The sequence below is a fragment of the Myripristis murdjan genome, chromosome 2 (assembly GCF_902150065.1).
Source record: "Myripristis murdjan chromosome 2, fMyrMur1.1, whole genome shotgun sequence".
NCBI lineage: Eukaryota > Metazoa > Chordata > Actinopteri > Holocentriformes > Holocentridae > Myripristis > Myripristis murdjan.
In genome coordinates, this window is record NC_043981.1 from 7,852,211 (window position 1) to 7,869,410 (window position 17,200).

A 17,200-nucleotide genomic window follows, 5' to 3' on the forward strand; every position below is an offset into this window, starting at 1 on the left:
CTTTTCCACTTTGGTCAGGATCAGGAAGGCTCAGACAGGGGTCATTGCTTGAACATTAAAAAACATGCCAGTGCAGATCCTCATTTTATTAAAAGAAATGAGAATGCATGGGATGTGATTCACTTGCCAGGGAGCTGCAGAATAATAACCACCAGGTGAATGACTTGTGGAGAGAGGGCAGCGATATGAATAGCTGTAAACCTCCCTCACCACCCGGCACTGACGGGGCATGAGGCCCAGACAGCTGAGGTTTGGCATGAGCATCATCAGAATTCACTCAACTGTGTTAACGGGGATGTATTTGTAGTCAACACTGCTGGTCTTTCTGAAAACATGGTGGTCAGGTCAGGTGATGTTTACAATGCCATCATGGTGCGAGATGATACCAAGGCTTGTGGTGCAGATCAAATTACTGCACAACACCCAGACCCAGGTCACGCCGGGCATCGTCTTTGTCCTCTGCTCGCCATGTGTCTCACTGGTTTGTAAACCTGTTGATGTCCTTCCACACTGTATCACCTCTGCATTGTTTGTGCCTGTTGTTAAGGACAAGGCTTGTAAATGTAATGTCATGATAGTCAACAGGAGACAGGACAGGAAATTAGGTTTTCCTGTGTTGCCCTTGTGTGAGATTCCTTTCTGGTGTGGCAGCCTACATATTAACTGTATTTTCTTTTTTGATTGCATGATGAATTTTTTGGATCCCTATTTTATTTTTCATATTCATATTTTATTTACTATGGACCCTCTTGTGAGCCTGAAATAAAGTTTGGATTAATTTTATTGATGTTCACTGTTTTCGTGTTTGTTTGTTTTTACAAATATATTTTCAAACTTTTATCCTACTGTAAAGCACATTAAACCTTAAACCCTGCTTTTTACTGCAAAGCACCAGCAAACGAAGACTCAGTTATTACATATTATTAGAAATTCATTCCAGGCAATCCGCGGCCATCCCTCCGGGGTCCTGACTGAAATACGCGGAAGCGACAGGCGGAAGCCTCGACGGAAGCGGTCTGTCAAGGAAGAAAAAAAAAAGCTGCAGAATTTGACACAAAGAAGCTGAATCCCATAAAACAACCTCGATCATTCCCCCTTCTCCGCACCAGCGTCCGCTGCGATGATTCTGTTAGAAATCAACAACCGGATTATAGAAGAGACGCTGACGTTGAAGTTTGACGGCGCATCAAACGGGTGAGAAATCATTGTTCCAGGCTAGCTGGGCTAACTCCAGCTAGCTTCATCATCATCCTCTCCGAAAGAGGACGGGTGGATTAGCTAGATGGTGCACGGGGGATTTGGGATGTGGCTGCTCAAACGCTTTGTGCAAGGGATCCATAAAGCAGCTGTGGAAAGATGAAATAATAAAATAAACACGCAGACGGCGTTAGCTTTGAGGCTAGGTCGCGGCGGCTGACTTGTCGAAAGGTGGGGTGTGTCCACGGCTCGCCTGTACGCTGCTAACGAGCTAACCAGCCTGCTGTTTTTTTTACTGTTTCAACTCAGCATTTTTTTAAAATTATTATTATGTTGAGAACATTAAAGCAACATTTTGTGTATTTAATAATTTCACCTAAAGCCTAAACTGAGCCACAAAACGAGCCGTCACTGGTAATCTTCACTGCCATGCTAGCTAACCAAGCTAACACGGCAGAAAAGACCAACTCGTGTCAAAATGTCAGTGTTGGCTCGATAATGACGGCGCACCGCTATCAAATGCGGGTAGTTGCAGTTGTTATTGACAGTTAATGGCGCATTACAGCACGTAGCGGCACCGCAGAGGCAATTACACAGCCGCTGCCACACTGTAGCCATCGCCCCTTTTTGGTGCTTCCGCATTCCGGGAGTCAAGCTGAGTCAAGCCGGTGCTCCGCAAGCTGCCGCCAGCCCCCGGAGGCACGGCGGGGACGCAGCCCGGACAAGTCGCTGCACCGCCCGCCTCGCTCTACCCCTCTGCCGCGGGGCTGACAGGAAAACAGCATGCGGTTCAGATTAGCTTAGATTTCTCTTACCTGAAGGGATGTTTAACCCCGTGCCATTCATTTTAGTGGCATTTTAGTGAGGGGACAATAAATCTTTAATATTCAACATTGTGTTCTGGTTATGCACCTTCTTATATTTTTATTCAGAGTGTATAAACCGGAGAGCATTATGATAGGAGCATTTGGTAGCCATGCCCGTGCTCGAGTATGTGTCATAAGTCGTTGCAGCAGTTTTTATCTTGATACTGTCTGTTACACAGATGAGGTGCAAAGTTTAACCAGTTTTGATCATGCAAGGTCCAAAATTCCTCCATAATACCACATTAGGACACCAAAGATGTTGAGGAACACTGTAGAAAAATTCATGATTTGACTTGCTGTCAAAAATGTTGATGCTGATTTGACACATATTGCATATATATTATATTCTTCAATATTGCGATTACGATATTATTGTGATTTTTGTTTTTTGAGTCATCATCTTCCAGTTTGTGGTTGTAAAGTTTCATGAGGCTCTGATTATCTTAAAGGTCACAATGGGTGATTTTTGTACAGTGACATCAATTTTCAGTAAAGGGTCTCACTACAATGAACTGGCTCCTATGGGGGCTAACATCATCACACATGAATCAAATGTGGCTCATCGAATCCACAAGAGCCTCAGCTTTCCAGTCAAACCCAACTGATGCAACTCCGAGACCACAGAACTCATTTTCATTCACATATCTGGAGGTCAGAGGTCGAGGGACCCCTTTGAAACGGGTCATAAGGGTGGATTTATCATTGACTTTCAGATTGTGTCCGGCTTTTTTCCATGTTGTTTTCCCACATTGTTGACATTAGATTGTTTTTTGTCCTTGCAGAACCAAGCCAGAGGCAGTCGAAGTGACTTTTGCAGGTGAGGTTACATGAGAGCTTACATAACAGTTCATACTTTTTCATATGCTCCTGCCCCACTGGAACCACAGTGCTACATTCATTTAGTTGACAGTGTTGATTTTAGAGATGTCCAAAAGTGTGAGAATGATGTTTTCCGTGAAGAAGCCACTTGAGCACTGGACACACACCAGCACCGTTTAAATTAGGAGCTAACACTTGAGGTATTAATGTGTTATTTGGCCTTTTTGAGCACAAAAAAAAACATCAGTTCTGGGGATTAAAAAAAATTCAAATCTTTTTTGGGAATTGTATTTAATTTCCTGATTCTTTGTATCAGTTTCCTTGAAATCGTCCTTATCACGACAAAGCAGTTTGGCTGTCACTGTTGGGGAAACTGAATCTGAGCCAGTTGGTGTCTTGTGCAAACGACCTGTTGCACACGTTCAGCTCGTACACCAGCTTTCACTCCTCCACATGTGGAAATGATCGAATTTATTCTACATGGTTTAGATAAAACGCGCTCGTGTTTCTCCTTAATGAGCTGTAGATGTTAATGCCGTTCCTCTCTGCTGTAGATTTCGATGGCGTCTTGTACCACATCTCCAACCCCAATGGGGACAAGACCAAGGTGATGGTCAGCATCTCCCTGAAGTTCTACAAGGAGCTACAGGAGCATGGAGCTGACGAGGTGAACACACACACACACACACACACACACGAGCATGGAATCTATGAACTGTATTTGATGTGCCCATGAGACGCATTTTCCTTTCTCGAGCGAAACAGGCAGATTTGAGTTAGGCTATTTTTACTCGAGGGGCCACCCACTTGATTGAGGTATGCGTGGTTATAAACGTCCTTTTTCACATCCTCCAGCACACGTACACTTTTAAACCTTTTTATACCGAACCATGCATTCTCACATCCGCATATCAGCTAGATCACATCGTCTAAATATCGCAAATGTAGCTTGAATTATTATATAAGAATTATTATTTATTTATTTTTTTTTTTTTGCTGATTGACGAAGCTTGTGCCTGGAAAAACAGAAACCTTGTGTCGAAAAAGTCGACAGGAATGCACCAGGTTAGCATGCTGATACATGACTTGTGTAGAGCTGAGGTGAATCGAATTGCAAAAAATAGCTGAATAGGTCAGGGTCGCTGTCTGTACACACACGCACACGCACACACACTCACACACGCCGCAAGTGCAGCCATGTAAGGAAGAATGCAGCTGCTGAGGCTGCTGGCAGAAACAGGAAGTGTGCTCTGTGACTCACGCAGGGCGAGGAAGTGCTGACTGAGAGCGGCAGCCACTGTGTGAATGTCTTGGCTGCCTTCCATTGACTGCCTTCCTCGTTTCTTTTTTTTTTTTTTTTTTTTCTTTTTTGCTGCTTTGCTTTTTCGCAGATGGATAAGTGGTTGGGATTTAACAGCATCAGTGATTCAGCCCACGAAAAGTCTATTTTGAAAGTAGCCGGCGCTCTCCCAGGAAGTGATGTAAAAGCAGAACTGAGAGCTTTACTGCTCTTGAAGGGCTTGTTTGTTTTCTGATATTACAACACAGGATCTTAAATCATTTTCCAGTTTGAGGGCATAATCAAGCACAGACCTCTTTTTGTCAAAGTCCCACTGTTAGGATTCCTAGATATTTAGTTTGAAAATGATGAAGCCTCAATGGAGTTTCACAATTAAACAACATGATCTGTTGTTCTGTTTCCCTTTCCCACAAGAGGTACATTTTTCTCCCATATTTAACTTTGATTTGCATATGTTCGCTCATTCCTGAATGACAGCTAGCTATTAGTTCTGTTCATTTTAATCCGTGAGGTTTACCTGCTGAAGATGTCTGCCTCCGCAGGATTAGCTTTTATTGTGCAGAAGGTTTGTGTCGCTGCTCTGTTTGTCGCCGCCGGTCTTTTCTCTCCTTTCACCTGCCGAGTCTCTGAGGCTCACACATGCCTCGAGCATCCCTCAACTTTTGAAGATTTAAGAAATGCAAAATGGTCTTAAATGCTTCTGGTTGTGTTTGTGGCCTTGAAAGTATCAGATGTGTTTGTTTTGTTTTGGGGCACCCAGAATTCAGCTGTCAGAGCATCAAGGCACATCGCTCTGCATCTGCAGGAAAAGCCTTTGATGGAGATTCTTGCTGATGTAGCAGTAGCAAGTTAAAATAAATAATTCATCAGGATTTCATGACGTAACACGATCACAAGTAAAAAAAAGAAATCTTTTATTCATCTTTATATAGACTCTCTCATTGAAGCGTCTGTGTTCCTTTGCTGCCTTTCATTCATAGTGGTTCTTCTGTAAACTGCATTTGGAGAAGTGCATTACAAATAAAGTCTGTTGCCATTTTTATTGTAGCTGCTGAAGAGGGTCTATGGGAATTTCCTGGTTTCACCAGAGTCTGGTAAGTTCTGCACCACACTTGTTCCTTTATTGAAAACTGAAATAAAATGTTGTGACTGAACGTTAACAACAGCCTGCTGTCGATTTTGTACCACGACTTACTCAGCTCTCTCTTCCTCTGTCTCTCTCTGGCTCCGGCTCCTTTCTGGTTTGCTGTCCCTCAGGCTACAACGTGTCCCTTCTTTTTGACCTGGATGCAGTACCAGCCAATAAGGAGGAGGTGATCCACCAGGCGGGCATGCTAAAGAGGAACTGCTTCGCCTCTGTCTTTGAGAAATACTTCAAGTTCCAGGAAGAGGGCAAAGAGGGCGAGAAGAGGGCCGTCGTCCACTACAGAGACGACGAGTCCATGTAGGTGGCCATAACGCTGCCTGGGAAAAGCACCGCTGAGCGTTTCAGGATGCAAGGCCCCGTTCACATTTTTTAAATTCCTTCATGTGCTTGCTCTCTCCGTTGAGAGTTTGAGTATCTCATGGGAAAGGAGCGAGAAACTTGTGCACCTGCCGGAGAAGTTCAGTGATCACAGCTTTGGACAGTTACAAGACAGTTGCTGATGAATTGGTGATGTAGCTTGAAAGCAGAGCTGCTCGATTTGGGCAAAAATCATAATCACGATTATTTGGGTCACTATTGAGATTACAGTTATTTTACATGATTAATCACTGACTTTGGACACACCATGCATTGAGTGAGTTTGCGTTTTTAGGGCTGCAAAAGAAAGCGTGCGCTGGGTTTACAACACAAGACAAAACAAGAGCATCATTGCAAAACAGCCAGCAGCTCTCCTTCTAAATCATAAAATGGTCGATAGGTGTTCTTAAAAACGAATATCCCAAGATTTTGAGTGATTGAGGGAAGTCATTCCCATTTTCGTGGAGGTCTGAAACATTTTTTTCCCCGTCTCTGTCATTTCAGGTACGTGGAGGCCAAGAAAGACAGAGTGACGGTGGTGTTCAGCACCGTGTTCAAAGACGACGACGACGTCATCATCGGCAAAGTCTTCATGCAGGTCAGTAAATAATAATGTTTGCCCAAGCTGTCGTTCCAATATTAAACTTGGATTACTGGACTACAGATATTTTTTAGATTTCTAATAAAAAGATAGAATAGAAAAATAAGTATAATAGATAAATATAATTGTATAGATATTCTATTTATTTAACTTGCACTGTGGCCATGCCTGTCAAATATGTTTAACTGAACATGTATATTTATTATATATATAATTATATATTTATTATATATATGTATATATATTAACAGCATGTTTAAAGAGGTAAAACCCCAAATTTATATGACTTCTTTGCTTAAAATGAACATTTAGAAAGAGATAAACCATGTTGCACAGTTCTTGCTCAGGGTCATTTGTGCACATGGAACACCTGGCATTTGTCCCCTTTTCCATTCTTGTAGGCAGCATGTCTTAATATTTATGTGACTGCACCTCCTGTGTTGTATTTTTGAAAATGAAAAAAACCCTTTCTTGCATATTGTAAATTTAGGAGTTCAAGGAGGGCCGGCGAGCGAGCCACACAGCCCCCCAGGTGCTGTTCAGCCACAGGGAGCCGCCGCTGGAGCTCAAGGACACAGACGCTGCCATCGGGGACAACATCGGATACATCACCTTCGGTCAGTACGCACCTCGACACTGAGAGGGGAGAAACATGGCTACTTCCTTCAGTTTACGTCTGAAATAACTGTCTAATCCTCCAAAAATGGCTTTTATCCAGACGCAAAATTGCTATTCAAAATATTGAATTGAGAAGAGGCATTTCACATAGCATTTAAATAAGATATTCAGATTTCTCTGCCAGAAAATGAAGTTAAATATCTTAGAAAGTCTTTTGTTTTATTTTCTCCAGAGCAGAATTTTTGTTTTGCATTTTTTTAAGCTCTAATGAAGTGATAATGGAGGGACACAGTGTGTGTTTGCGGAGTGTTTCTTGACATCAGTGTGTGTCTCCTTGCCTCGTCCAGTCCTGTTCCCTCGTCACACCAATGCCAACGCCAGAGACAACACCATCAACCTCATCCACACCTTCAGGGACTACCTGCACTACCACATAAAGTGCTCCAAGGTCAGTTCACCCTCACCACTGCATTATACATTTCCTCCAAACATAGAGAGAAAATATTAAAGCATGAATGACTGAAATTTAAATCCACTGGTATGATCTTTAAGAAGAGAATAATGCTATAAACAGCATTGACTATGTGCACCATCCCATAACAATCAGCCTCACTCTATGAATAATAGATGAAGAACAAGTGCAAGACAATCTGTGTCCCAGCTAAAGAGATTTTCCTACCATAGGACTTGATCACAACATGGAACAATTTGTTAGGATGGCTTTATTTTTAGTTTCTTCAGGTATGTAACTTTATATATAGGAAACAGCTCTAGGATCAGTTCTTATCAGAGTTGCAGTTCAGGAAGGGTTACATGAGGAATTGATATTTAAGAGATAAGATAAGATATTCCTTTATTAGTCCCACGGTGGGGAAATTTCACGTATTACAGCAGCAAAGTGGATAGCAAGATATGAAGCATAATTTACACTATAAAATTTACATTTACATTTGTCTTCAACTGCAAAGGGCGACAGCGGCTCTGAGAATAAAAACGAAACATGTCATAAACCCACATGACAGCTTGAAAGCTTTTGTATTTCATCACCAGCACAAAAGAAGCTCCTAGTTCCTCCCCTGTAATAGTAAAGTCTCCCCTCCATTTAAGTTCCTCATTAGGCCTTAGGCAGCTCCTCCGCAGCAGAGAGTCCAGACAGGTAGGAGTCCAGCCTCAGTGATCATACAGGTTTTCAGAGCAGCGCGTGGGCGTTTGGCGAACGCGTGAACAAAAAAACAGAGCCTTGTTTCTTTGGATTTTCAAAGAACCTCTCAGTTGTAACCTCCTAATAAAAGTTGTTGTTCCACGCATGACGAGCATTGTGGAGACATGCTTGTATGAGTGTCTCGGCTGCTCAGACAGGAAGAAAGAAACTGGGTGCAAAACAGCGGGGGAGTCTGTGAATGTCAGCATCTGCAACCTGCCACGCTGATTTATTGATAGGAGTGAATGGTGATGGGGAAGTGGGACAGTCTGGCTTTGCGCTCACTAATCACTGCTCTGTGTCTCTGTCATGAATACGCCCGCAGTACTGTGTTTTTGCCTTACATTTACCACTTCCACTGGTTCTACAGTGCACACTACTGACATTTTTCTCTTGTAATTGCATGTATACAGAACCTTTATGGAATACTTAATATAGATCATGTATGGATTTCATTGTGGATCGCAGTTTAAAAAAAAAAAAAAATCTGGTTTTGATGAATTTCCGTTATTGCGATGATCATGAATATCCTCACGAGTGACTTGAAAAACAACATACAATCCTGTATTGATTTACTAATTCATATACAGCTGTCCCTCGCTATAACGCGGTTCACCTTTCGCGGATTTTTTTTATTTTAGTGCAATTTTGCATGCTTTTTTTTTTTTTTACTTTTTTTTCTGCGAAGGTTTGAACTTTGAGAGTGTTTAAACAAGAGAGAAAAGTGAGAAAATGTTAATGCCTGTCTGAGAAAAGTGTATAAAGTGTGTAGCGAGGGGTTTTACAGCCTTAAAACATCTAGAATAATTGTAAAAAATAAAGCTGACTACTTCACGGATTTCGCCTGTTGCGGGTTATTTTTAGAACGTAACTCCCGCGATTAACGAGGGACCGCTGTATGCAATAAAAATATTTGTTTCTCAAAAAAATATAAGGTAAAGTGATTCCAGTGTGGTTTAGTGCCATTTTAAGTTTTTTGATGCTTATCAGAATAATATCATGAATTGCTATTTGGCCTGGATTATTGTGATAAGGAATTTTTATATTGCCCCTTGCCTAGTCATGGGTTACTGCAACTGAGGTTCAATTATTGTCTGGTTTTTACAGCAGTGTGCTGGATGTACCTTTCATTTATTTCCCTGACCTCTGTCCTAACGTACTCCGCCTGCCTCTGTCCCTTCCTCAGGCCTACATTCACACACGCATGCGGGCCAAGACGTCAGACTTCCTCAAGGTGCTGAACCGCGCCCGGCCCGACGCTGAGAAGAAGGAGATGAAGACCATCTCGTAAGTGGCCTCCGCTCCCCTTCCTCGTGTCAGCGCTCAGCCCACGTTATCGTGTGTGCCTCCTCCCATGTAGAGTTAGTTGTGAAGTCAAAGACAGGTCAGGTGCTTGATCAAGGTTTACGATGCTGAGCCTCCAACAAAACAAAGAACTTAATTCTGCAGTCTTGCTGAATTACAAGATTTTAGCTTTTCCCTCTGCTTGCTGCACCTTTCAGATCTTGACTTATCAGCCCATGAGAGATTCTTGAGCCCTTTTTTTCTGGCCTGAAAGCAAAACTCGACTCAGTTCAGTGTTTGCACAGCCTCTCCTGTAGCGTGCAGGCATGTGATGGTTCTTTCCCGTGTGGTCAGACTTTCAGAAGCCTCTGAGGTGTTTTGCTCCTGCTGGTTTGTGATCTCAGCTGCGGCCTGCGCCACTTAATCCCCATGTGTGCTTTAGAGGTGTGTGCACGGGCGGCCGCTGCAGCGCCGACGCTTCTGCGCTGTTTGAAGGGAGTTGGGTTGGAATTTTTACAACCTGTCGCACACACAAAAACCTCGCCACAGTTACACAAATACAGCATTTTTAGCTTCATTGTTGCAAAATACCTGAATCCAGTGCTACATGAGCACAGAAATCCTTTGTTTTCTGGTTAATTTGTAACTAGAAACCAAAGGGGAACCCCACAGCTGCCATTTCTGACAGTTATGAAATAGTTTCACGATGCCTGGGTTCAAGAAATCTGACACTGTGGCATGGAGGCTATAAAATGGAGGCAGTTTTCTTCCTTTTGAAATGTAAAAGGTCATCATGAAATGAGCGTACATTACTTTAAGTTTGCAGAAAGCGGCATATGTCTCGTTGACCTCTTTCTACACCAGTGTGTGGAAATAAAAACTTGAGCCTGTAATTCCATCACACATTTTAGAGCGATCCCGTCCCTCCACCCCTTTCTTAAATAAAACATTACTGTTTGGCATATTGCAGTGTTGATCACCACCTTACAGGCCACAAAAAGTTCAACAAAGTCTAAATTGCCCATTTGCTGCATCTACACAGAAAATGTAACCCTAATCTGACCTTAACTAAATCTCTGAAAATCCGTAGACCTTTTAGTGGCACATTATAGTCACCTCATAAGATGATTATCAGCTTTAGACTGTTCAAATACAAGGGTTCCCACGATTCATGTACTCTGTGGAAGGCTGCTGAATTTTTAAAAATCTCTTCCAGACAGGGCAAGTCAGAGAATTTAATAAATTCTCTGAACAAGTCATGAAATTTTGTCAGCTTCAATTTAAGAAACAGTATCTAGGTATTCACCAAATGTAATATTTATTTTCTGTTGTGTTTACTGGTATGTTGTGTTCCTCTCCCCGACAGAATGTAACAGAATAGTTAACTTGTGGTTGAACTTAAAGTTTGGCTTAAGTGAAAAAAAAAAACATTTATAGTCATGGAAAAATCAGGAACTTGACTTTTGACAGAGTGGGAGCCCTGAAATGAAGTGCAATCCTACAGGGAAACAGTTGTTTTATTGGGCTACATTTCATAAATAACTACAAATCATCTCTGCCAGTGCAGCTTGAGGACCTGTTGACACATGAACACATACCATAAATATCTGAGCACTTCCTAAATCCTGTCAGGTGTAGCAATGAAGCAGCTAAGGAAGTCGTGTGTTGCTACATCCCTCCTCATTGCGATTTGTGGCTCTCCAGTGCAACAGACGTGTGTGTGTGTGTGTGTGTTTGTGGAACTGGGCTCTGATGTGTTTGTGTCTTTCAGGGGCAAGACGTTCTCCCGCTGAGGCCGAGCCCCTCCAGAGTTCTCCGACCCCCCTGGACACGCCTAAACGCGCCACACCGAGACTCAGCACCACATTGGACAGGACTCCAGGATGCCTCTAATGCCCCACCCAGCCCCAAAACGTGTCCAGTCTGTTTTTTTTTTTGTTTTGTTTTGTTTTTTTGTTTTTGTTTTTTTTTTTTTTTTAAATGAGTAACAAAGTTGGCTCTTCTTTGAATAAAGTTGGCTCTACTTAGGGAAAGCCGAGGCTTAAGATAATGGAAAAAGGGCATTCCTTGCTTTGCATAGTTAAAGAGAATTATTAGTCCTATATAAATATATATATGAAAAAATGAAATTTTTGATACGATATCTTTTACTCCATTTGGTACTCTTGCTTGCCCTCCCTCCCTACATCTGCCTTCCCGCCCGCCCTGCCCCAAGCATTTGATGAATTCAAATTTCCACCTCATCTCCCTTTTTTCCCTTTTCCTCTCTGTGCTTTCATGTCGTCTGTACCATTGTCATTGGAAAAAAATAATAAATTACTCTTACAAAAAGCAGATCTGGGTCTTAATGTTCTTTTGATTCCCATGGCACATATGGACGGTCCAGCCGATTCTTTAAAATTTTAAGGTTTTCATATCAGTTTAAGTACTTGATCCTCTTTGGGTGACAAACTTTGTATCCAGCTGCAGGTTTACAAATACCTGCCAAACTCCTTTAGATAAGCTCAAAAATGCACGATGGTCTGACGGGAAATGAGAGATTTTTTGAGATAACATCTCTAGCTGAAAATATCTTGTTTACTGTGTCACTTTTAAAGCATGTACTGATGCAGCCTCTGAATGAGGACACAAATAACTGGTTAGAAAGTTTACTACAATAAATCCTCTGCAAACCCACGTAAGTGCAGTAACAAATCACAGCTGGAAGACATGATATTGAAGTCAAATATATTTATTTACTGTCAAAGATCAATGAGACAAAATTCAATTCATTGTAATCACTCAGGGTTCAAAGCTTTGATATGACAGCAGGTTTCAAATATGACTCAAATCATAATTTTAATCTTTGGGCTTCTCATCTTCATTCTTGGCCTTTTCACCTTCATTCTTGGGCTTTTTATCTTCCTTTTCTGACTCGGAGGAGGAAGAGGAGGAAGAAGAGGAGGAGGAGGAGGAAGATGAAGATGAAGAAGAAGATGAGCCCTTCTTAGTTTTCTTCTTCTTTGGGGCTTTCTCCTCAGTGGGACCATTGTTCGGGGCCTCAGTGCTGACAGGGGGAGAAGCTTTACTGGAGGGGGCGCTCTCCTGCTTCACAGGAGCCTCTTCTTTCACCTCTTGGTCATGGGGCGCCTTCCCATCAGGCTCGGGCTGGCCTTCACGAAGAAACAGAGTGAATTACATAAATACACATACAGTATGTCAGCTTTATTTGTCCTTAATCTTTCCTTTTCCCTGCACGTGTGCCCGTGGGGAAAAACATTAAAAACATTGATTTGTACATAAAAATCATTACATCTGTGATTTCCATACATCGTGTTAGGATCATGTGTGACTGTGTCGAGTTACAAGGTGCAAAATGTCAAAAGCACTTGGTTTAGGTGAGGTGTTCAATACCAAATGTGATGTGAGGGTTAGTTTGCAAGAGTATTCCCCTTCCCTGCCCTCTACTGTTGATTTTAAAAGAAAGAAAATGTTATTTAGAGATATCGGCTTTATTCTGGGTAGAATGTCAACCATATTGCACACACCTCCCTAGGAGTTTTAAATCTGCAAATGTAGACGTGGATCAAATTATTATTTAAAAGACACTCAATTGCTTTTCTGGGATTTTTTTTTTTTTTTTTGAAGTGGAAAGAAGCCAATTGGATAGCTCTCTAAGTCCAAACACAGCCCATTTGGCAGTGCAGGCAGACAAAAACAGTAATTGAAATTATTTCGGCCAAGCAATCGACCCAGGTCTTCATCTTGTGCTTCTAGGCTCGATCTGGAGGTTCACTGATCAATCAACAGGGTCACAACACGAAAACACGCCACAGGACATTGTGTGTGAACTTCTCCTGACGGTTTCCCAGCAGTGTCCAGGACTTACCGCTCTGCAGCGCATCGTCTAAAGAAAGCTCCAAGCTGTTGGGGAAGAAGATGATAAATGCTGTATACACCATACACATGAACACACACGAATGCACCATTTCTAAAGGCTTGAATCTGTGTTGATTTGGGGGGGGGGGGGGGGGGGGGGGGGAGACGGTCGCCTACATTTTTATGAAAAGACACATACATCCCAAATGACAAAAAGGGGCTGCAACACAAAAGAGGAAACCACAGAATGAAGCTTTTTGCCTCTCACGTTGGTAAACATGTTGGGTTACATGAATTCTGGCTACTGATGCTCATATTTCAAAGTTGCCCCTTGATGCCATTTGCATAATAGCCTTGTTGTTTTGGAATGACCGTCTTGCATTTCAGTAACACAAAATGTCCCGTGCTCGTCCTCTCACCTGTCCTCGTCGGCAGCAAGGCCGCGCATCAGCTGCCGATAGTTGCTGATCTCGGCCTCCAGCTTCATCTTGACGTGCAGCAGGTTCTGGTAGTCGTCCACCTGCCGCTCCACCTGCGACCTCACCCGGGTCAGCTCGTCCTCCAGGCCCAGCAGGATCTGGTTGAGGCGGGCCATCTCGCGACCGCCCCGCCCCTTGGTCTCCTTCAGGGTTTCCTCCAGAGAGTGGATCTGAGAGGCAGACAAGCGATTTTTGAGAAATGCAAGAAAGCCAAGACGATTCTCCTTGGTGGGAACGTTCTTCCTAAGTTGTACTGGAGACAGTGAACTGAAACTTAATACAGGCTGAGGAGGGAGGGATGATGGAGATATGAGTTGATGTTCAGTGCAACTTCAAGACCTTCAACCTTTTTCCGTGTTCTTGCCGTGTTTTCTTGCGTAAGCCCAGTTCCAGGTGGCTCCTACAGGACTGCGGTGATAGGCACGGAGAGCATGTCTGGTTTGAAAGGGCAGCTTTACAGTGTAATAGCAGGGTTGCCAGGAATGCTTGTGAAAACGATAGGTACACTAACGCCGCTCCAGGCGGCTTTCTCATTCTGTACATGACAGAGGAATGAGGATTTAAGTAAATATTTGCACCCACGACAGTAACAATGCCAACACTGTCGGCTTTGTGGAGCCCTGCTTTACGGCTTTAAGGGCTTTACCTTTCGTGTGTAATGGGAAGCAGGTTTGATGTCATGTGGGTTTGAACGAGCTGTACTATGATTATGATGTGGACAAAAAAGATGTAGAGGTTTTTGTCCAAACTCGTCTTGAGAATGACTTTGCCGTTACAACAATAAGGCTTGGTGCCATTGTTTTCCTTGTTGATGCTGTGGTTGGTTTTTGCTGCAGGTCATACATTTCTTTTTGCTGTTTGTGTATTATGGCACGTCACATGTGTGACTGGGCTGGAGGAGTTGTATGGTGCATGAGTGTGTTCCTGTGTGTGTGTGTGTGTCGCTACCATGCTGAGCATAGCTTGGATGTCAATCTCCAGCAGCTGCCTCTGTCTGCACAGGTCGTTGAGCTCCGTCCTGCCCGTCTGCAAGGCCTCGGTGTTGAGGGCAACCTCCACCTTGATGTTGTCGAACTAACAACGGAAAAAAAACATGATGCAGAGGGAAAGAGTGAAGAAAACAAAGGGATGGACGGGTCGAAGAGAAAGAACAAATAAATGTAATCAACAAATAAATGTAATCAGAGGGTAAAAGAAAAGAGGAAAGAGGCAGAGGCAAAGTAGATGAGAGAATATGAGGACTTGTAATTTTAATCTCATATACAATCTTAAAATATTGAAAACCTATGATTTTGAAAGGCTTCAAAAATGTAAGATTCTTTGGGACTAAATGACTTGTTTTATTCGCACTGGAGGCACCATGCTTTAGTCCACGTACCTTGTTCTGGTACCAGTCTTCAGTCTCCTTCTGGTTCTTCTTTGCCAGTTTCTCGTACTGGGCGCGGATCTTGTTGAGTGTCTCGGCCAAGTTGGAGTCCTGCGAGTCCATCTCCACCACCACGCTGGAGTCCTTGATCTTCTCACGGAGGGCGTCCACCTCCTGCAAGAGCCACACAACAGCAGCAGCTACTTTGTGATTTCATTGTAAGATATGGTATGCATTTGCGTGGCAGGCTGTGTTTTCTACATGTTTCTGCAAATATGCCATCTGCACGTCTCTGGAGTGTGTTTAGGTGAGCATCTAAATGCCTTTGCACATGTCATTACTGTGTTTATGGGTGTTTCTGGAACATGTTGTACGTGCAGTGTTTTCTGTGGGGTGTAAATGTGTGTGTTTCAAGGCCTCACATCCTTGTGGTCCTTCTGGTGCAGAGCCAGCTCATCCTTCAGAGACTCGATCTGGTTCTCCAGCTGCACGCGTTTCAGCTGCGTGTCATCGATTTCCTTCTTCAGGGCAGCCAGGTCTTGCTCTAGGATTCGTCGCGCCTGTTTCTCAGCCTCCAACCTGCACAGGGAACCCAGCAGTGAGCCACGGCCGCTCAAACACCATTGTGCTGATCTGTGTCTGACCCATATCGACGGTCACGGCAGAAATGGCATTAATTTAGTCATAAACATTTCTCAAGTTGATAAAGCAAACTGAGGAGGGAAGCTACATCAATGGAAATCATAGTTAAGACATGAAAGTGTGAAATTGCTAGTTTTACATGACTTGGAGGGTAAAAATTGTCAATGTTTCAACGACTAAAACCTATTTTGTTTACTCTGTGCAGCAACAGATAACCCAGGACCTGCTCTGAACACAGCTCGTGGTTTCAATGCTTGTTCTACACCTCTCTCTTGTGAGAAAATTGCTGCATTACAGGCTTGTTAGAGAACAAGAAAATGATATTTTGCAGTTGCATTTACTTGGACTTGAAGTCATCGTTGGCCAGTTTGGCGTTGTTGATCTGGAGCAGCAGCTTGGCATTGTTCATGACCTTGTCCTTGATCTGAGAGGCAGAGGGCATGTTATTAAAAAGCTTTTGTGGAAATTAAATTTTATTTAAGATTCTGCTGTATATTTCATGTCACTAATCCTCGTTGTGCTGATGCAAAACAGAAAATGCACTGAATGTGAAATAATCAAAAAGATTAAATTGTATGAGTACACTCTGCAACAAATATCAGACTTTCATAGTGTCATATTTGCTCTTAAAATAGTTTTCACGGCTGTAAACATATTGTCATTTCCATTATTTCCAATATAAATTAAATAATCTGAGGCCTACAGGGGAATTATTTCGTTTACTATTCTTTGATTTAAGATTATTTCAGAGAACAAATCAATTAATTTCAAACTTTCATTAAACTCGCATTGAAAAGATGAAACTACGGATGAAACTCACTTGCAAGAAAGAAAGAAAGAAAGAAAGAAAGAAAGAAAGAAAGAAAGAAAGAAAGAAAGAAAGGGTACCACATAGGAACAGCCACCTTCTTCCTGAGGTCAGCCAGGGGTTTCTCGATCTCCTCCCAGTCGCGGTCCTCGGGTGCCCCCCTCTTGGCCAAAATGTCATTGATCTGGTCCTCCAGCTCCTGGTTGGCTCTCTCCAGCTGCCTCACCCTGCCCAGGTACCCGGACAGACGCTCGTTCAGGTCCCGCATGGTCTTCTTATCGCCCGGCGCCGGGGCCGGAGCTGCGGCCGTGTGGGGAGCGGAGTCCTTCCCCGGCTCGCTGCGCATCATGTTCCGCAGCCCCTCCAGGCTCCCCACGGACGCCCTGGAGTCCCGACCCCCGGCTCCCCCGAACATGCTGGCGGAGCTGTTCTTGGGCATGATGATGACTGAGAGACAAAGAGGCAGAGACTGAGACTGGGCGGGAGCTGCAGCCACAGGAGACACCTCAGGTGAAGCTGCACACGCAGGTAGACCACCGTTTTATAGCAGGGGTTTGATATATGAAACCGGCCCCGTTGATGCTATTGGCTGACGGTGTCCTGCGCATCACCTGGACAAACCGGTACAACGTTGAAATTCAAGTATTTCTTATTTTG

General features: G+C 43.2%; 2 protein-coding genes across 4 annotated transcripts; one reads left to right on the top strand and one right to left on the bottom strand.

The window, feature by feature from the left end:
- Window positions 1–971: 971 nt before the first annotated feature.
- Window positions 972–11,724, top strand: arpc2 (actin related protein 2/3 complex, subunit 2). The gene is made up of 10 exons (XM_030072913.1): window positions 972–1,194; window positions 2,846–2,880; window positions 3,437–3,549; window positions 5,231–5,276; window positions 5,440–5,626; window positions 6,191–6,284; window positions 6,778–6,904; window positions 7,253–7,353; window positions 9,293–9,393; window positions 11,162–11,724. The coding sequence occupies exons 1-10, from the start codon at window positions 1,121–1,123 to the stop codon at window positions 11,181–11,183; spliced, it is 900 nt and encodes a 299-aa protein (XP_029928773.1). The 5' UTR covers window positions 972–1,120; the 3' UTR covers window positions 11,184–11,724.
- A 454-nt stretch (window positions 11,725–12,178) lies between these two features.
- On the bottom strand, window positions 12,179–17,033 carry LOC115374120 (keratin, type I cytoskeletal 18). 3 transcript variants are annotated; one of them, XM_030072893.1, is made up of 8 exons: window positions 16,641–17,033; window positions 16,083–16,159; window positions 15,516–15,672; window positions 15,106–15,267; window positions 14,676–14,801; window positions 13,668–13,897; window positions 13,259–13,293; window positions 12,179–12,542 (listed from the first exon to the last, which is right to left on the bottom strand). In XM_030072893.1, the coding sequence occupies exons 1-8, from the start codon at window positions 16,980–16,982 to the stop codon at window positions 12,229–12,231; spliced, it is 1,443 nt and encodes a 480-aa protein (XP_029928753.1). In that variant the 5' UTR covers window positions 16,983–17,033; the 3' UTR covers window positions 12,179–12,228. The 3 variants fall into 3 exon arrangements, with proteins under 3 accessions (XP_029928753.1, XP_029928746.1, XP_029928761.1); XM_030072886.1 differs by having other exon boundaries at window positions 16,077–16,159; XM_030072901.1 differs by lacking the exon at window positions 13,259–13,293 and having other exon boundaries at window positions 12,425–12,542; window positions 16,077–16,159.
- Between the last annotated feature and the right edge of the window lie 167 nt (window positions 17,034–17,200).